At 48.1% G+C, this 20997-nt stretch overlaps 1 protein-coding gene across 1 annotated transcript in view; it reads right to left on the bottom strand.

Annotated features, from left to right (window-relative positions):
- TYMS (thymidylate synthetase) overlaps positions 1-20997 on the bottom strand; it is a 214681-nt gene that overhangs the window by 104261 nt on the left and 89423 nt on the right. Inside the window, exon 4 of the mRNA XM_069620874.1 lies at positions 6183-6284. Coding sequence (XP_069476975.1) covers positions 6183-6284 — 102 coding nt within the window. The remainder of the gene's footprint in view (positions 1-6182; positions 6285-20997) is intronic.

Genomic DNA, 20997 nt, shown 5'->3' with positions numbered 1-20997 from the left:
CTGCTGTTGCTGGTTTCTTGGTTTCATGGATGCGACATGGGCTCTCTGTGTTCTGCTGGCGATTGTTAGATTATTCTTAGTGTCATTCAGTGAGAGCATGAGAGTTCACTGCTGCCTCTGCCTAGAGTGATTGGCTGGTTTAGAGTGGGGGGGGGACTTGGGGAGTATAGCTATGCCTTGAGGGCCCTACGGAATGCCAAGTGATACTCAATGCGATGTTAGGCAGCATTGTATACCAGATAGTGGGGGATTGGACAGAAGGTGGAACCTCCTATTCTTGTGGGATTTTGAGGGGGTGGGGGGGGGTGGAGAAAATCACCAGGAGGAGTGAAGTGCCTGAAAGCAGGTTTGTCGGGCTGGTAGGGGATGATTTTTTTTTGTTGAAGGTATTCTGGTGCTGTCTTGTGGAATGCACGGTGAGTGATGCACATGGGTTTGAAAGCGGCCCATCATCGGGAGACAGTGGAGGACAGCAGTTGTGTGTTCTCTGGATCTGAGGGCAAGGAGAAGCCTAGATGCAGAATTCTTGACCCTTTGGCGCAGTCTGAATTGATAAGCAGGGGCCACTCCGTAGAAGGAGTTGGCATAGGTGGGAGAGGACGATGGACAGGATTGCAGTGACTGTGCGGATAGGGGAAGCTTCATCTGAGAATGCAGGTGTAGGCACCAGGATTTGGAGACCGTGTTAATGTGGTGAGTGTGTCAGGTCCATGTTGCAACCCGGGTTAACTCGTGGACGCAGTGGGGGCTAGGGAAGACAGTCAGGGGGGTGGGTTGGGGAAGAGAGCCATCTTTCTGCAGAAGAAAGTCAACCTAGGGAGATACACGATAGCCCAGCCTTACTCAAGAGTAGTACGCTCATTAGCCCATAGCAGCAACCCGCGGCAATGCAGGGATGTCCATGCTGGGGAAAAACAAAGGAAGGATTAAGAAAAAGAACCTGTGCTGGGATATATATTGGGACTACATTGTGGGCAACTTGAAACGACAAAGCAGACTGCAGCTGCCCAGGTTATTGAAAGGAAGTGTGGCAAACCAGAAGAGTCAGACAAGTTGACATGTTTAATGAATTTTATTCAAATTGAAAAGAAAATGAAGAACGTCCCCATCTAGAAAAGCAAAAACTAAGTGCACGTCAAGTCCAAATTAAAAGACTTCTCTCCGGAACCTAATCACCAACTGGCCAAACCACTTTTGAAAACACCCAACTGGCAATGCCAATAGGTTCAGCATTTACTTACAGCTAGTTTCACACCTAATATCTAGATGTGATAAATTATGTGGTGAAGTCCCTACATTTTGAAGTGTTCTCGAAATCCCAGCTTCAGCCCTTACCAGAGTGCATGAACCTGAGCAGAACATATCCCTCTGCTCCTCATCTTCAGCAGATTAGCTACAATTTATATGTATATACATATGGGCAGTGGTAGGTGGACGTCACCAACAGCCAACTCAGGGTTTGGGATTTATAAATCTAAGCAGGTTTGCCATACACATCACCAACATTACTGTATGGATGCCCGTTTTATATGCACTAAATTGCAGTGATGGACCCCTCTAACCTCCTGCCTTGTCGACCTTGATTTTTCCTCATTAGGTCCTTTGCTCAATTGGTGTGTGTGTACCTTTGAATCATTTCCCGGGCCGTAACGTTCTCTCCTCCACTACCTTTGTCCATGCCTTCCAACGATGATCCACGCTCCTTTTGGGTTTGCCTTCTCCAGCCCACTCCTTGTGGAGAGGTCAATGTCGCTGAAGAAATCACAGCGGCTCACCGGATGCTCAGGTGCTTTGATCGCAAAGGTTTGGATGCTTCTGTTAGAAGCCGCACATCCCCGCGAAGGAGAGGAAACAGAGTTCCGGCTGTCGCCCTCAGCAGTAAAGTAGTTGGCCCACATAAGTGCAGCTTGAACATATATGGGAAGCTTTGTTCTCAAACAGTCAAGGAAGACTATGGGGGACCCCCCCCCACCACTGAAGCTTCAAGGGCATCTTCCCTCCGTTCTTGATGAGCTTGGAAGGCAAGATTACCTCGCTAATGTGCCACAGGGAAAAAACGTGGGCAATTCTTCATTAAATCTGAGCTCCAGAAACCCTTAAGGGGAGAGACAGCAGGCGGTGGGGAGCGCGATAGCGCAATGCCGAATGAAACAATCTTCTGCGTGCGCAGTAACCTTTGTTGCACATCCAATCACATCACTAACTGCACAGGCAATCTGGTGCTCCTTCCATCTAAAACTACTTGACCCATCTCCCACAATTCACTAGATGTACATTTTCAGACCCATTTTAAACCAAAACTTCTATTACACTATGTTTAATTTTAATAAAAAAATACTGTAAAATGTGTAATGTAACAGGTTGAATGTTGCAATAAATATATTTTAAAAGCATCAAGTCAGATAACATTAACTGATGCCGGCTTCCATTTTGGAAGTCAAAATGGCTAACAAATTCACCACAGTAGAAATTCAGCCAAAAAGAGCAAAAAGATATGTGGTTACAGGAAAAATGGGAGGCAAAGCCTATAGATTTGACTTTGCAATGGGCGTTAAATTGGTGGGACACATAGCCAAACTACATAAGTCATCCTCATAGGTCAACCTCCATTTTAAAGCATTCAAACCTCAAAGCCCCCATTACAAGCTATTTGAATGACAATAGTGCGGCTTTATAGATAACGCTTTCAGTGCTACCTAATAGCCAAAACTAAAAAGGAAGGCAAGGACAACAGCCTAGGTGTGGACTTCTGCTTGGCCTCCCACCCCGTTTACATTTGCTAACAGTCTCAACGTTCTTTAGTGTGCAACAGTATATTTCTCACAATATTCAGAGTATTTTAGTAGAAATTTAAATAATCTTTTGTAATGGTTTCACGTTCCACCCCCTTAGTAAAATCTTTTTAAATTTTTTCTTTTCTAACATTTTCTTCTGATATTCTCCTCAGGCTCATGTACACATCCCTTCAGGGTCAATGGGCAAGACAGCTCAGTTTCCCACCTTCGGGTATTAGGATTACCCACACTCCTGCGGTCCTCTCGTAGATGCCTTTATTTTACAATTGCAATATTCACTAGCTTGTGTGGCTATTCTAGTCTTGGCAAACGATGTTCAATCTCTTTCACTCGGTTTACAGGGGCCTGTGTGCCCAATCAGCTTTCTGAAATTCTCCCACTCTTTATGGTTCTTCCAGCTGCGACATGCAACGTTCCTAAGGTCTTCCCACTCCTGCATCCGTTTGGGTACTCTGTGAAACAGTTTCAATACTTCCTGGCAGCCCCACTTCAGCAGCAGCAGTGTTTCAGACGGTGCCGCTTCCAGGGCAAAGATGCGCTGGTCGGGCAGAACTGAGCGATTTCGGCTCCTCGCCAGTCTGGTCGCGCAGTCTGTTACAGGGACCCAGGCCTGCCACTGTTAAAGTCAGTGGCTGCACCACCAGACAAGATGGTTGTCTTCCTGTCTATCGTACCCTGACCAGAGCCTCTTGCTCGATCAAGGCACCTTCGGTCTAGCCTCCAGCTAGAACACTCTCCACACACGCCACCGCTGGCTCTGCAGTGGCTTTGCCCCTCCACGACGGCACTGCTATAAAAACTCACCTCAGTGTAGCAGTTCTCTTCCATTCACAATTCACTCTTTATAATTGTAACAAGAATTGTCTCAAGTGTTCCTCGGCTATGGTATTCAGGTGATATTCAGCATTACCTGAATCCAATAGAGACAAAGAAGGATCTTTGTTGAACATAGCATTTACAGGAGAAGCCAAGGTATTTCCAATATCCACATAAGCAGACAAGGCGCTTTGGACTGGGAGGGTCTTGCTTAGCATGTTCACCTACTTAGCCTCAAAGGGGGTGCCTCCCCTCTGGGAAGAAGCGAAAAAAGTTGTCCAGATTGGTCACAGGACAGACAGATGTTCGGAAACAGGAAATGTATAACAGGGATGCGAAGGCCCATGGATGTTGTGGACGGGGAACCTGCTCAAGGCTCACATGGACTGGGATTCGTTGTAGATGGCTATCTTTATCCTACACATACACACGTGAAATTGAAGGGGCACCCCAGGAGAGAAAACTGGTTGTAGGCATGTGTTTTACATGAAATGCAAGGGTAAAAAAAAAAAAATCCCCTCTGGGGTACTGCACCTTATTTAATATCTGAAGCCCAGGATTGTGGCCAATCTGCGGTATTAACATTTTTAAATTGCAGGCTGCTTAGCGAATCACCATGCTGGTGGGGTGGGTGCAGTGTGGCCCATTACTGGCACGGGTTAAGTGTACACACCTGGGCCACATGCATTTCCCCCAAGAAATGGACTAAGTTAATGCTGAACCCCTACATTGAAATTTAGATACGTTGTACGTACAGCGTTTTCACTTTCTCCTTGCTCTGGATTGGAAGCGAGGTAGAGACACCAATTTCATTGATAAAGCAGGTGATGCAATTCCAGGCCTCAGTTCTTGGCACATTCCTGCAGGGGACCCAGGATTCTCAGCTCGTGATCACCTGTTGATCTACAACAGAATGAAATATGCCTTTACCTGCGAGGGAGCAGGGCTAATCGAAGCCTGCACCCAGGAGCTCACGTTCTTTATGCCCCTCCGATGCTGGCGTAAGGTGCTACTCCGGGGAGAAACACGGAGGCATAGACAGAGGCATACAAGCATCAGACCTACACTACGAAGCCCTGCCTGACAAGGTCCCGGACGAGGTGACAAGGAGTGAGAAGCAGACCTCAAAATGTCTGCTGGCGATTCCACTAGGTTGGAGAGAGCGAGAAGCTGCAGCAGGGCAGAGGACAAAAGGGAATCACTGCGGGATACCCCTCTGCATCAAACCACCTCCGAGACATTGCAATGCATTGCCAGGGAAGACATGAAGTACTGCGGCGCCTGGGAAAGAGGCGCAGAGGTGCCACAGCCAACCAAACCCACCGAAGGGAATTTAAGTGTGCACTTTTTTACTAGCCTGGCCCCAATTGCCAAATACACAGCAGTAAGGGGTTTCTGGCTACTCCATTCTTCTGCTTTGTGGCCTGTGTGCCCGATGTGGACAGTGTACTGCCTTAACTGCTCACTCAGGAACCTTTATCTGCTTTGTGGGACTTCGTCCAATCGCAGGTGAGTAACTTTGCTGAAAATGTTGGGGGGGGGGACATGAGGGACGACATGGTGTGCCATGAAAGTTGGAGGGGACAAACACCCCCGTACCCCCCCTAAAATTACACCCATGGGTGAAAGTAACATTTAGTGTTTCCTCAGGTCATGCAGGAAACGGGATTTTGAATATTCCAAAGGTTGAATACTCTAAATTTGACAGGATTTTGTTCTATACTCGTGACTGGGAAGTAGTCATAACAGCCTTGACATGTTGATGGGCATAATGAGACTCCGATCTAAATGGAATTTTAGGTTTTGAATAACTGCCACCACTTGTGTGGCACATGACAATTTGGATGCAAGTTGAGACCAGCCTTCATCAATTCCTGGACATGTTCAAAGCTTGCTCATTTCATGAAATGATTAATGGTGCCACCAAAATCTGGCCCAATACTCTTCCCTACCCAGCCGCTCACCTCCAAAATATATGTGGCAAATGAAGGTGACCCACCTTCATAATATCAGATTTCATTGATGTGAAGTACCTGTCAAAGAGCGCCACAAAAATCTTATGGGAAGGGAAACAAGGCAGAAATGTGAAGCTTCCACATAAGTGGCCTTGAGACCAAGCCCCTTCTTCTAAGATCACAGATGCACAACGTTCAAATGAGGACTCCTGCATTGCAAAGTCACAGCCTTGAGCACCCACAATCTACAGATCGGGCAATATCAATGACAGCATGTAGGGAGGGTGAATTTCTTTCCACAGGACAAAAAGCAAGTGCAGATAAAGATTGTAACATACCCAGAAACCAGGTATTTCACATCAACCAGGAAGCAAAGTCGGTGAAAGCAGTCAGTCAAGCGGTTCAATAAATATATTTTTTTATTATTGTGATTCGGTTTTCATAACGTTACACATCAATACTTACTATAAACATAATCACTAACAAATAAAATGCAATCCTGAATAAATATAAAAAGAACCGATAACTGCTGCAAAAGGGGTGCAGAAAATCAGTGTGTTCAAGTAATTGACGCACAACTGTGAGAATAAAATAACCCCCCCACCCACCAATCTACCTTTGGGATTCCAGGCGCACAGGATGATTCGCCGGTCATCCGGATTGGTCCTGATCGTGTCGATAACATTCTGCAGTTGGTCGACTCCTTGACCCGTGTAATCTGAAGCAAAATTGCAAAAGATTGTGAGGAAGGAGAGAGAACATTTTATGAAATTTCAAACATTGATTTCAGTGCATACATTGTAGGCCTTTCACCTCCAAGTCCAGCTGCACCAATACCCTTCCATTCCGTCTTAGCGCCGAGATACCCTTGTGGTGACCGGGCACTTTACAAATTAAGACCTTTACAAATAACATAACATTCAATGGCCTCAAATTTGTAAGCCAAAACAGCATAATTCCAAATTTAATAAAACGTTTAACATTGCAGTTATACTACTTAAATAAAAAATCCTTGACTTGGAGCCATTAAAAGGGGAAACGATTCCTTAAATGCAACATTCAAAATGGGGAGTAAAATTACCAAATATAAGCCAACAAATAAAATTGGCAATTAATTAGAAGGGTTGATCAGGCAGTCCTGAGATTACCAAAATAAAGTCTAGCAAGGCATAATCAAGGTAAGGCACCTTAATTTGACCACTCCATTCTGTTACCAATAAAATTAACCTCGATGCACAGCAAGTCGCTTACGTTACATGCAATTATAACTAATGAAAAAATAAATCAAACACAACTAATTCCAAAATAACCAATTTCTTATTTCACAACCCCATTTTTAGTTTTTTTCCCGGAATTAGTCATTTTGGTATTCGTCGTTTCTCATTCACTCTTTTTTTTCATCAGTTTTGCATTTGATATAATCACTGCAAAACGTCCCAGACTATGCCACTCTTGGCACAAGCTTGGCCAATGAAAGAATATTCTGCAGCGTGACCTGCGGTACAAAGAACAGACACGCAGGGAAATGAGCCAATCTTCCAGGGTATTCTTCCCATGCGGCATCCATCCCTCTGTAGCATCCACTTCCTGCTTACCCATCCTCTTAAACTTCCCCTCTAATTGTCTCTCTTCCAACAGAAAAAGGTTCCTGGCAGGAGCACATTGTGTCAATCCACTGAAGCCTAGCCACTGCGACACTACAAAGGCGATATGGGACATGTGACGACTCCAGAGGTATTGTCACTGCTATAGATGGTGGGGTCCTTCTCATGAGGTGAGGCCGCTATCAGATTGTGCCCCGGGGTGGCGGGAGGGTGGTACTCAGCAGGAGGATTCCATGGGGAGGGAGGACCCCATTGACAGTAGGGACCATTCTGAGAGAAAGCAGCATCTCTTTGACTCTTCCACTTTCCCTCCAAAACCCTCAAGTTCCACACCACCCAATGCCCCCATGTGGTTTTGTAGCATATCACCAGAACAAACTACTGGGAAGAGGCCACGAGTAATAAAGATCACTGACAAGAATGAACGCACATGCTCTAGTCTTTTGGACGATCAGCTGCCAGTCAAAAGCGGAGAGGGAAGAGAACGATGGTGTCTTTGGTTTCAGCTCGGCATGGGTCGGGAGTCTGACCATGTATGAAGACCAGCAGAGCAGAGAAGCGGACAGTGTCCGGGGAAGAGGCGCTCGCACAGAAGGCCCGCGAAGTAAAAGGCAAACCGGAGTAGGCAGAAGGATACTATGAAGGCATCATGAAGACAGATAACAGATTACATTTTCTAAAATGAAATTTCTTCAAATGTGAGGATGCAGTTAAAGTGATCTATGTTAAGGTGGGGTTTTCCTACCTAAAGAAACTAAGGCTAGTTTGTCAAAGTTCAAAGTTCTTTGTCCAAAACCTATGCTTGACCTCAAAACTAAAACCAGTGTGTAAGGATGTCGAAAACCAAAGAAACAGTGTTCAAAATAAACTTCTCAGCTTCTTCCAGCGCATGGCTTGCTTTTAGTTTCTCCTCCCCCAAGTTCAACACAGTTGCAAATAGTCTTGGGGTTCCCTGCCCCAAGTTCAGTCGTTCTCAGTTTGCAATATTAATTCAAAATCCACTTTGTAACCTTTTAGGCTTTAAGCATTCACTTGGCTTATTCTTCCCTTTAGTCACTTTAGCACTTGTTAGGCAAAACAACTTCAACCCCTTTTCCTTGGTTTATTCAAGTAGGGGTTCTCTTAGCTGGACAGTCTGTAAATCAGACAGCCAGCCCTCTAGCTTTTTCCTTGTTTTCCCAACCCTCAGAGTTTGCTTAGTTGCCATCACCAGTGCCCAGCTACCAAAGTCTCGAGCCACAATACATCTCCCGTATCAGAGAGCAGAATTACTGGATAAGGTGATCTAGGAAACATCACTCCCAAAATCCAACCTGCCCAGAACTCGACCCTCCCCCCCCAAAGCCAATCACTCTCAGGCATTCCCACAGCATGTGGGACAGGGAATCCAGTGGCCCTCCCCACCCCCCCATGGCCATATCCCCAGCAGGATTCCTCATCATTTGTCGTACTGGGGTCCAATACAGACAGAATCCTCTGACGAATGAATCACAGGTTTAAATCCATCTCTTAATATACAGACTCTTAATATCCCCTTCCTTTAAGGTTTAATTCCATTCAAGCACAATGAATAAATTGCCATCAAATTCCCAGTTTATTCTCCTGCAGGGAACTTGCACCCTACTCACAATTTCAAAGACTTCAATTTCCCTGGCCCTTTCTTGGCTTTATCAATTCCATCTTGTTCACAGTTCAGTATTCAATGCCTTTTATTCAATTTTCTCAGCCTCTAGGTTATCATGCTACTGCCATTCACATTGCCTAAACGGTCCCTCCTGAGCGATCCAACCTGCAGAAAACACACGTTTGATCCCACAGTGTCCCAGAGTCTTTCAAGCTTCTTTGACTCCCCTAGTCCGCTGTCTCCAGGTGCTGCTTGCCATGTCGGCAGGCACATGGTGGCTCCCGGTGCTCCCGGCTTGGTATGCCTCTGTTCCAGGATCTCCGCCGCCTCGGTTGTATGGAGAAGGAGCACCTCCCAACTACCACTGAAGGTCTGCAGACCAGCTCTGCCAGCGGAGACCGTTTGAATTCTCCTGCCACAATTTGCTTCAGCTGCAATGACTCTGCCGCTCCTGCGCACCTCAGGCATGCGCCTCCGTGGTGCAAGCATTCCACAGGAGATCTCATTAGCCTCACCTGGGTGGGCCATTTATGCCGACCTCAGGTGCATGCAAGGTTCCTTTACTGCATAACGGTCATGGTACTCAGCATCCCTCTTCCTCATCCCAGTACCAGAGTGGGGTTTGTGTATGTCTGCATTTATAAAGAGGATGTAGGACTCTGGGTTGCCTCTTCCTCATCTCAGTCCCCGACTGGTGTGTATGGGAGTGTTTTCTGGAATAATAGGGAAGAGATTGTAATACCCTATAAAGGCTTGGTGGGACATTTTGACTCCTTATAAAAAGGTAAATGGGGGGAATACTAGGTCTCATCCAAGGGTCCCTCATCCCCACTCCCAATGTCTCGTCCACCCAGGTGATCCTCCCTTGCAGATCCACCCACAGGGTCAGGATACAAAAGAGACTGCCTTTCCCTGGCCAACTGGGAGGATATATTGAGGAAAAGGGAGAATGCCTCAGATTCCTCACAGTCCCCAGAAGGTACTTGAGAGCCTTACTTACTGGTAAAGCGATTTCCTGATGAGCAAGTAAGACTGAGCGGTGGATTTTGTGGCAAAAGAGCCACTTAACCTGCAAGAGGATGTAATTGGTATCAAGAAGACAGATTGCAATGTGACCAGTTTAAGGTTAAAGGAAGGCACAGGTTAAAATGGTTTAGTAGTCAGCCTTGAAAGATTAAAATCCCAGGACCATTTAGGCGTGTGAACCGTCAGTCACTTCTGTGCAGAGGTTTAGCCAGGATTGTCTAACAAGTGGGGTCTGAAGCTAATGTAGTTGGGCCCAGTTACATGTGATCACGTGGAACCACAAAATAACTAATCCAATTACAACTAATGCCAAAATAACCAATCCCAAAATAACATTCCTTTTGGGGGGTTAAAACCCGCCTTTGTTTGTTCCCAGTATGTTTCCCCCCATCCCCAAAAGCACTATTCCCACTCCCAACGTCATCTTTAGTTTTTTCCCTAAATTCATTATTTTGGATTAGTTGTAGTTTGATTCGTTTTTTGCGATTCCACAAAATCACTGCATACCCTTGGGCAGACCAAAGTGACAACATCTGTAAATGCCAACACTGCACTGCTGAGTGGGCATTTACAGATTTTGGGTGAGCCTTGCCTGCTCCAGCCCTACCCAGTCTACAACTCTGCGCATTAAAGTGCCTTTTAACCACGAAGCTCCTCAGCATACAAATATGTGAAATCCACTTGCAAGTAGGCCTGGAAGCTAAGAGAAATCCTGCACAAATCTAGTTTGAGACCAGACTGACAGGTGAGATAATGGATAAAAACATTATCCATAGCTCTAAGGGGTTAAACAAAAATAATCTTGCCACCAAGGAAAACGACTAGAGTAAGAAGGGCTAACCCCATCTGCTGAAATGCAAGTGGGTAGGTCAGCTCCAGAAAAAAAAGTGAACCAAAGCAAGCTCCGTTAGTAAGGAAAAAACAGTTATACGACAGCCTAACTAACATCTCAACTTGAGCAGAACCTGGAGCTGGAATATTAAAAGCAATACAGGAACCGGTAATCTGGATCGTTTGTAACTAAGGTCAAATTAGTCTGTGACTGCCACACCTGAGCCAAGAGAGGCACAGTCAACCACTGACTATATATACAACCGAATGTTGGTGATAGAAGAGAGTGGAGTGATGAAACTAAAAGGCCAGCCACCCATCGAACGACTGCCTGATCAACCATGCTAACTAGTGTGCCAAAGACAATCTGCTTGTATTTTCGAAACACCCTGGCTCCTTCATGATACGCACTGAACATTTGTTGTTCGAATGGGTCAATTTCTTCTGAGAATGTCCACTTGCAGGTTCAACTCCCATTGTAGGTGGGCGGCAACAAGGGATGTGTTGTGGTGAAACCTAAAAGCCAGTGGGCGTAATTGTGGCGTTCTGGCCTCACCGACCCCTACTCTCCTCCATTTGTGCAGGTAAAGCATTGCCTTAGTGTCGTCAATATATACATTTGACCTGCGTTCCTCCAAGGTGTGCGCATGCGTTCTTGCTCAGCTTCCCTATCGGTGCCATTCAGAAGAGTTTTAGCAACACACTGACCACCTGGAAAATCATTCATAAGCACAAGCCACAGCAGTAACCAGCCATTTGCCTTCTGTTAAGAAACCTTAATTATGCCAACTATCTTCTATACCGTGGTCTAACCCGGTTTACAATATTGACGTTATGAGCAGGGGACCTTATAAACCCAGTATTTCCCTGCAATTTTCTGACTGGCAAACGCTCTACTCAGCCTCTCTTGCTTCAGCAATGCAAACATGGCCAAATAAAGCAGCACTGCAATATAATTTCCTTGATATGCAAAGGGTATGGGTATGGAAATATTCTTGTAACTACTCATGTATACCATTGTTACCCTTGAAAAATCCAGATCGTTATCAAAGAACGTACACTCGACTACCAGGTGTTCCAAGGTTTCATAGGTGTGGTTTACCCCACAGAATCTACATTCATCATTTAGTCCATTGGACTCATTCAGCATTTTCATGCTCCGCCAACTAACTTTCTCATAAACAGGTAGTTGATTAAACCTAAAACGCATGAAATTCATGCGTACAACAGAGCAGGGAAACATTTGAATACATAAAGGCAGATATTCCCTAGCATGGATAAACCTTGAATATTCCACAAAGCTTTTATATGAATGAATACAATCAACGGTCTCAGCCCAGTCAGACCTGAACAGAATCTTTTTAACATGCCCCGGTCTAAGAATCAAATCCTCTTCGGATGTACAAATATACACCAACACAGAGCACATCAGTTTATTAAGCTCATTCAATGATGGTACACATCAACCTTAAGATTTTCATAAAGGGAATTTCTAGGCGGAGCAATTATTCTTCTGAAGAGAAAGCTGTCTCCAGACATACCTTGCCTTCAATGACACCAGACACAACTCTTGTCTAATGATGACATTAGGGATAGCCATGGAGAGACCAAGTACATTCTCCCATACAGCTCCCTGAATTATTCAAGAAGTCACCCATATTCTAGGAGCAAAGGTCAAGTCTGTAATAACTGCCTCAGATTTGGCCAGATAATATCGTCTATGGGGAAGTAAAGAAAATGTACATACCTTGTGCTTTAAGAACTTCATATGAGCAGTAAGTTTCTTAATTTTATCATTCAAGATGAATTTCCATTGATCGATACTAACCCTGTTGGCCAAATGATATCCCAGATAGATTACAGTCTTGACCTGCTCCACCGTATCAGTTCCCATGTTCCAAGAATATTGAATGTCCTGGATTCTTTTTGATAGAACCAGGGCTTTAGATTTCGAAGCATTAGGGAACAGATCATTTTTCACTGAATATTCATAGAAGAGCTGCATCTTAGCTCTAAGACCACGCGGGGTTCTATCGAACAATATAAAATCGTTTGCATAGGCCAGCCACTCCAAACTAACACTCCCCAACCTTGCAGGTGCGATGGAGAGACCCTGCCACAGTCGCTCAGCATTGCCCATAGAGGTTGAAGAGCGTAGGGGCCAGAGTACATCCTTGTTTAACACCTGTACAGGTAGGTATTTCAGAAGAACGAACACCATCCTCAGGTAATCGTACACAGACAGATGTACGAGAGTGAAGGCAATCAACTGGACCATCTTGCGAGAAATGCCCAAGGAAAGCATTTTATGCCAGAGCCTAGATCTTCTGACCCCATCGAAGGCACTAGTCATATCCAACAAGGCCAGATAAACATCCCCAACATTGGAATGATGAACATAATGTCTAAGGTGAGAAAGATGCCTTCAAGGAAGTACCAAGCTCAGCACAGAACCCGACCTGAAACCTACTTAAAAGGTTAAGTTCCCTAATAACAGTGTTAAGGTCCCTTAACAGGAAAATAGAAAAACACCTTACTAGTGTCATCCGTTAAAGGGCTATTCCTTCCTCTTCCCACTGTGTTTGATATGTTGCCAGAGTCACAATGTGGGTGTCAACTAATCCCGCAAGAGGGATTTGCCTTTAGCAGGGGTCATGTGTCCCTTGGATTCTCCACGCTCTCTTCCACAAAGCCAGGCCCACCTTAACCTTGTTGCGAAATGTTTTGGCTGAGGCTGCATCTATCCAAGGAACCTCTCATAGCATCGTTGCATTGCCGGCTGAAAAGTAGTGAATCTATGGATGAGTCTTCATCCATCCACTGTACCACGAATTGAAGTTGTCCCGCCAAATAATATCGTTCGAAGTCCCGTAACCTGATGCCACCCCATTCATAGTCCCTCTAGTGTGCTCAGTGCCATCCTGTCTCTTCACCCACCCCCAGGAACTCCCTTACCATTGTGTGTAATAGTTTAAAGAATGACCCTGGGACGTCGTAAGGAATATTGGTGGTACAATGCAGGAGACGGGGCAGCATCATCTTCAACAGAGCCGCCCTCCCAAACGGCAACATCCTCCAGAACTGCATTGCCTTCCCCATTTTGTCTAGGGCCACCCGAGTGTTGACCATGTGCATCTCTTTAGTGTCATGATAGATATCTACTCCTAGATATCTAAATGTGAGTGGCGTCCATGTGAGGCCTATGTCCGGTAGCTGGTTTGGGGTCCGCCAGAGGGAACAGCAAAGATTTCCCTGATTGATAGCGATCCCCCGACAGTCTGCCGCATGCTCCCATGGCTTTGAGCAGGTCTGGCAAGTGTGCCCGCGGGTTCGACACAAAGAAGCATATCATCAGCATATATTGATATTTGATGCACCACCCCATCTATCACTATTCCGGTGTTCCTGTATTCGGCCCCGAGAATGGCATTGAATGGTTCCAGGGCCAATTTATAACATCAGGGACAGTGGACATCCCCGTTTTGTACCCCGTGCAGTGTTCCACTCTTCTGAAACGTGCCCGCCTGTCTTCACCCTGGCCCTTGGGTCCTTGTACAGAAGCTAAATCCAGCATAGAAACCTCTCCCTTATCCCAAAGCAGGCGAGCGCTCCCAGGAGCCAGTTCGAGTCAAAAGCCTTTAGCATCACTGGATACTATACTGCGCATTCCCCTCCTCTGATTCGTGTTGTCTATGACGTGGCGGAGTCTGCAAAGATTCCACGTGGTGTTCCTCCCCGGCACATATCCCGGGTGTACTGCGTGGGTATAACCCATTTGAGTCGGCTGGCCAGAGCTGCCATCAGAATTTTGGAGTCTCGGTTTATCAGGGAGATCGGTCTATAGGAGCCGCACTCTAGGGGCGGTTTCCCTGGTTTTAATATGGGTACACAATTATGGATTCTGACATACTCCTTGGTAGTCGTCCGCTCTCATATGCCTCAAGTGTCTCTAGCCATGCTATCTTTGTATTTTTTGTAAAATTTGCTGGGTAATCCGTCGGGTCCCGGGGACTTGCCTGTCGGAAGATCTGCTATGACAGCCGACAGTTCCTCTACTGTGAGGGGTGCATCTAGCATTTGGGCTTGTTCCTCCGTTAGTTGGGGGAGGTTGATCTCCAGGGCATCGGCTATGGCTCCCGCCTCTGCCTCCTGGACTTGGGAGTGCATCTTTTCGTAGAATTGAGAGGGGAAAAAAAAAAAAAAAAAAATTAAAAACCTTGTTTATGCCCTCCTGGGTCCTGATCTCCTCACCCTGCTCATCATTAATCGCATTTATCGGTTCCTGTTTAGTTAACCAGGCCAGCAGCCTACTGGGCTCATCTCCCTCTGCGTGCAGCCTCTGTATATACTTCCTGTAGTCCAGCTTCCCCAACCTCTCCCAGATGGTTATACACTGCAGTCTCAGGGTTGTGAGATCTCCCGGTTCCTCCCCCATTCTGCCCGCACGTTCCATCTCCTTCTACTTGGCCCAGTTCAGCCAGAATACTTCCACTTAGTCCTCCAGTCTTCCCTATTGCCGCTGCCCTGACCACCAACTTGAGGGCTTCCCAGACCGTCCCAGTGCTGTCCACTCCCCACATTGTGGTCAAAATAATCTGCTATTGTGCCTTGGACATACTCCTGGAAGTCCCTGTCTGTCCATGCCTCTGCTCTCAATCGCCACGTGGGTATGGGGGCCCTCCTGTATGTATGTGCCCATGCTAGAGGGGCATGGTCGGAAAGCGTTTGTGCGTGAATGTGCCCTGGTGAACTGCCCCAATGTCCCTGCCCGTGAACAGGTAGTCTATGTGGGTGAATGTCCCATGCGGGGTGCTAGTGTGTGTATCCCCCAATGCCTGCAAGTACCGTCCTCCAGTTCGAGCTGGTCCAGTATCTTCCGTAGAGCTCTAGCTGGCAGTGCTGGCTTCTTTTGCTTGGTATCCAATCTCTCCAGTCGAGGGTCTAATGTACAGTTAAAGTTGCCAGCCCAGATTATCGACACCACTCTATATGGGGCCAGCCGAGACTCAAGTGTCCTGAAAAACTGTCGCGTCGTGATTGGGTGCATATGTATTCACCAGGCACACCTCCCGGTTCTCCAACATTCCCCGAATGATCACCACTCTGCCTTCCACATCCCCTTCCTATTTTATAAGCTGGAACGGGGTCCCAGGGGCAATCCACATCACTCCCCAGGCGTAATTTGAGTACATTGAGCTACACATTTGGCCTCCCCATTTCTTGGCAATCTTGGTCTGCTTTTCGGCTGTCAGGTGCGTCTCCTGCAGCACTGCAATGTGAACTTTCACCCTATTCAACCAGGCACAGCCCCTTAGTCTCTCGACATAGGCGTTATGTCCCCTGCCATTCCAAGTGACTAGATTTAGTGCTTCTTGACCCATTTATTCGATTTATTCGCCGAGTCGGGCAGCCTGCTCGTTTCCATGGGTCCGTATGCGGTTTTCCTTCTGGTGTTTGGTGCTTCCGGGTCTACCCTCCCTATTCCCCGCCCGTTGGGGTGCTGGTGAACCCTCTTCATTTCGTTGAGTTCCATTTGCATTGATTCTGTGTGGGTCCACCTCCCTGGTGTTCCTCTGGATCTTTGCATTCGAACATAGCACAGATTGCTCTCTTTTTGCCTCTGCCGTGTCTTTGTTTGAGGACTCTTCCTCCACTTGTGCCTTCACCTAACAAACCCATCCAAACTACTAGAACTTAAACGCACAGTCTCCCTCCCCCTGCTCGGGCTCTGCCGCTTTCCATGTGCCTCCAATCTCGCCGTGGGCACACTCGTTGCGGCATGGTGCCTTGAAACCAGCATCTCGGGTTCCATCTTCCCGTGGGGTCCTGTCAGACTGCTCGGAGATTGCGGGCTCCCGCTTAAACTTCTGGCTCAAGTCTGGCTGTACATCTTCCGTCTGGTTTGGGCTTCATGTTCACTGAGGGGCGTTCCTGTTCCCCTCATCCCTGTCCCGCAGCTGTGGGATCCCTGGATGATCCAGGGCTTCGGCCGGAGTCTCAAGGATATACGGTCTGCCATTATGTAGCACATTCAATTTGGCCGGGTACAGCAGCATGAAGCGCACGCTAGCAATCCTGAGGCATTCTTTCGTCGGCCAAAATTGCACCCTTCGTCTTTGCACCAGTGCCGTATAATCTGGGTAGATTGTTACTCTGGCCGCATTCCTTGTCATCACCCCACCTTCTGTTGAGAATGTTAAGATCTTCTCTCGGTCCTTAAAATTCATGATCTTCGCAATCATGGGTCTTGGGGGTGCTCCCAGTCGAGGTTTCCTGGTCAGGGCCACATGCGCTCTCTCCACCACAAAGGCCTGGGATAAGTTCTCTGCCCAGACCTCCTGGCGCAGTAGATTCTCTATATAGTTTGCAGGGTCTGCCTTCCTCATCCCACTATGTGCACGTTGTTGCGCCTGGCCCTTCCTTCTGCATACTCAGCTCTTTGCTCCAGGGTGCGTATTCATTCTAGTCCTTCCGTCATTTGGCTTTGGGTGGTAGTTAAATTTGCTGTATTGCTCTGCACCTGCTCTTCCGTGGAGTTAACCCTCCGACAGGTTCCTTACATCTTGCCTCAAAAGTCCCAAGTCCACCATCACTGCGTCCATCTGATGTTTTCAGTGCTACTATGGCTTAGAGTATGGGAGCCCTCTTCATTTCTCCACTCGGCTCGTGTGGGGCCGGATGCGCTGGAACCAGCTTCTGGTGTCTCCGTCTGGGGTGCCTCTTTCTTCCGCGCAAACGCTGAAGAGTGAAAATGGGACGATCCCTTCCCCCCCCCCCCCCTGATTTCTGGCCAGACCATGGCCTATGACATCACGACCTAAGCACCCACCGCGGGATGAGTTCAGCCCCCTGACTGCTGCCCCGGACGTTAAGATCCACCGTGACCACGCCCCGCACACCCAGGCCAGCTGCGCATCATCCAAACCACGTGGTGGGACCTCGGGTGGAGCCGAGAACGACCATATGGCCCAACTCGATTAGACATCACCCACAAATATCGCCATCGTTAGAGATTACATGACGTAACCAACAGACAAGAACACACGTGCCACCAAGCACCTTGATCAGACACCAACCCACACAAAGAACCTAGTCAGTGCTATGACGTAGAGGACCACTCACGCATCGTTATTTTTCACATAGGCGAACTACTGCACCGCAGAAACGCAAGATGCCAGAAGAGCTCGTGTATATGCTTGCAGACGCTTCCTTGCTACTAAAACCATTGAAGATCTCACCCTGCAGATGGACTAATGTATAAGGGCCCATGTCGCCCCTCGCGACCCCCGTGTTATGGACTGTATGGCGCCACCCATACACTAGGCCAAGGTAGGCCGCAAACCAGAGTACCCAGGCCTGGAGCAGCTCAGACAGAGCTGCAAGGTGCTGATCATGCAGAACAAACCCTGACGAGAGCCCCACAGCCAAGGCCACGAAGTTGCAATCTACCCGCCATGCTCCCCACGCCAAGATTACACCTGCCACTGCCAAACACTCCTCAGTGCCGAAATACAAATCAAATACCCGTAATTCTGCTTCAGCCATGGTCTCCGAACATGTGACCAGGCCGACCTGATACGATGCCAAGCTCCAAGGACCAGAGAAGCTCTGGGGTCTCACGTCTGGGACCCAGACTGCAACAACGAAGCTACAAGTTGGACACCTGCAGCGATGGGAAAGACACTCAACAGCCAGTAGTAAGACCTGTCCATTTTCCACCACACACAGTCATACATTGTTGCCAGCACCAGGTACATCGCGAGCTGGGAACAGCGATGGTCTCAGGCTTGGGGGCTCGCCGATGAACCAATCAGAATACGAGGGGCTAACCACTGACGACACTATAGTTCAACCAATCACCAACTTTCCCCATGTAACTATTTTCATGTAGCAACCTAGGGGCGACCCAAGCGTACCACCTGACCCCTTCTCAACCAATAACATTTCCTTCTATATGGGTCTATACTGACCCTACCACTCAGGGAGCCAACCTGAGAGAGCGTTCGGTTTAAGGGCTAGTTTTCCCCAGTGACACACGTAGTTGCGTCATCCGGTTAGAAAAAGGGCCTGCAAGCCCATCACCTCTGAGATTTTCCTTGGGTACCTATGCTCAGAGAACCTGCCCCTGTCTGTTTTGTGCAATAAACAGCAGTAACTCTTTGCTCTTGTGTGTGCGCCTCGTACTTTCGGACGCAGGAGGAGTTGGGGCCTCCCCAACCCCAGAGGTCCACGAACAGCCCTGCCAACCCCCGGGAGATTACTGACTCCCACGGAGGCGCTGGCCTGGTTCGCGCTGCTGTGACCTCTTTTAAGGTGATGCGCAGGGTTCAGAAGACGGACTGGACTGGGCCCCCAAATCTGGCTTGTCTGGCTCGCAGAAGTATCCTTCTGTAGGCGAAAATAGGGGATTAACTGTCTGCGGAGTAATGCAATCAGCCTCCCACTTTCCCCTCTCACCCTCGAAACCCTTCTGTGATTCCTCGTAGCGTCTCACCTTAGGGTCTGGAAGGACGAGCTCTCCATCCTGCTTCTGATGCAGGGGCGCGTTGGTATCCAGTTACCTCACTGGATTTTCGGATTGGTGAGAACCAAACTTGCTTGGCTTCCAGGTAAGTTTTTTGATAAGAGGTTCCCCTTGTGTCCATGCATTAATGTACTAATGCTAGTGTCTTTTTCCCCATAGGGGCCGGGGTACGGAATGCCGGGGAACAGGCACCGACCCGAGATGAGAGGAGAAATCCTTGTAGAAATCAGGTAAGTCTTTAATGAGCGTTTTTTGGTAATGTCTTTTCATTCGCTCATTAACGCTGATGTCTCTTTTTCCCCTTAGGGGCCGGGGTCCGGCAATGCCAGGATGCGGCGCGGACCCGAAATGAAGAGGGAATGAATCAACAGGTAAGTCTTAACATGGAGATTTAGCTTTCCTTATTCCCTTCTCTTACCTTTTGTTCTGGTCTTTTTCTCCCTAGGCGCTGGGGCGTGACTGCGAATCCGGATGATCGCTGCTGAACATGGAGGCGCCCTGTAAAGGTGAGTGGAATGCGGCGCAGCAGCGATCGACGCGATGAGCTTTTAAATAAAAGTCTTCCTTTTCAGGATTGTCGGCGAGATGTCTCCGGGATGCGGATTTAGCAGGTAAGGACTTTTCCTTTTTCTGTTCTCTTCTTCTCTTCCTTTGCAGGTGATCCAGGATGCTGGCAGGCGTGGCAGAAGTCAGGATGCAGGAGCAGACACGGTGAGCGCCCAGCTGCTAGATGCAGAACAACGCGAAGCACGTGTGGCTGTTCGGGTGGGGTTTAAATAGCCTTGGAAGAAGTTCCAGGTATGTATCCTTCCTCCAATCAGGTATGTATCCTTCCCCGACCACGCCCGGATGGTAAATTAGTCCCACAGGTAAAGTAGTTCCTTTCAGGCCTCAAGGAGGCCAGGATCCTGCAGCATGGTCTGCATCAGGTAAGTGCACCCAAGCACTCCCATAATGAGCCTGGCGCCTATGGCGCCAGGACACTGACCAAAGGGCCCCTATATGGGGTTGCTGGGTCCTTCCTTGGGGACTGGATGTCCGCTTTCGGGGACGCAGGGCTTGAACCGGCTCCCCGGGAGCGGGCATCATGACAATTACCCCGACAACGCCTCCATGTTTGGTTACCTTGCTGCTTCTCCGTCATGCCTGTGCCGGTGGTGCTCCTCCGTCCGCGTCGGGGTCCCAGTTTCACTTCCTCCTTGCCACCACTTCCGTTTCCGACCGTTGTCTTTGGCCCGTTCCCTGCCCACTGGTGCTGCCTCCTGTGTCGTGGGAGCACCTGCGACACTCCTGTCCCCTCCTGCTGCAGCCCTTATTGCTCAGTTCCCCTCTGCTTCATCCGTGAGCTTGTCCCACCGTACTGGCCAGGGCCCCATCTGAGTGTTCATGGCGCAACAGCTGCGGTTGGTGCTGTGGCTCTGTTGCGCCTTGCTCGCTCGTCTTAGTTCCGGCTCCCCCTGTGGCAAGTGCCTGGCTGTGCTGGTTGCTGGCCTTCCCCTTATGTGGTCTTTATTGGGGTACTTTGTATTCTTATGTCCATGCAAGTTCAGGCCCACCCTTTGTGGCCCGTGGGTGTAAGAATGTTCCAATGGACTGTGGCCTCCCCGTAATGCAGCTTTGCTTATAGTACAGTTGCAATCCACCTCCGATTCCCTCACCTCAAATCGTGTCCATCCACCTATGAGTCAGCCTCGTGTTGCGGTTCAAGTACTCTCCTTCGCCTGCGTTGCCTCCAGCTACGTGGTGTGCTAGCAGTGGTGGGCCATCTGTGGATGTCCTTAATTGAAGCCAAAGATGCTGGAGATGGTTGTGGCGCCCAGGT

Source organism: Ambystoma mexicanum, chromosome 5q (assembly GCF_040938575.1).
Source record: "Ambystoma mexicanum isolate Mex_15411 chromosome 5q, UKY_AmexF1_1, whole genome shotgun sequence".
Taxonomy (NCBI): Eukaryota; Metazoa; Chordata; class Amphibia; order Caudata; family Ambystomatidae; genus Ambystoma; species Ambystoma mexicanum.
This window is presented reverse-complemented; position numbering and strand designations above follow the sequence as displayed.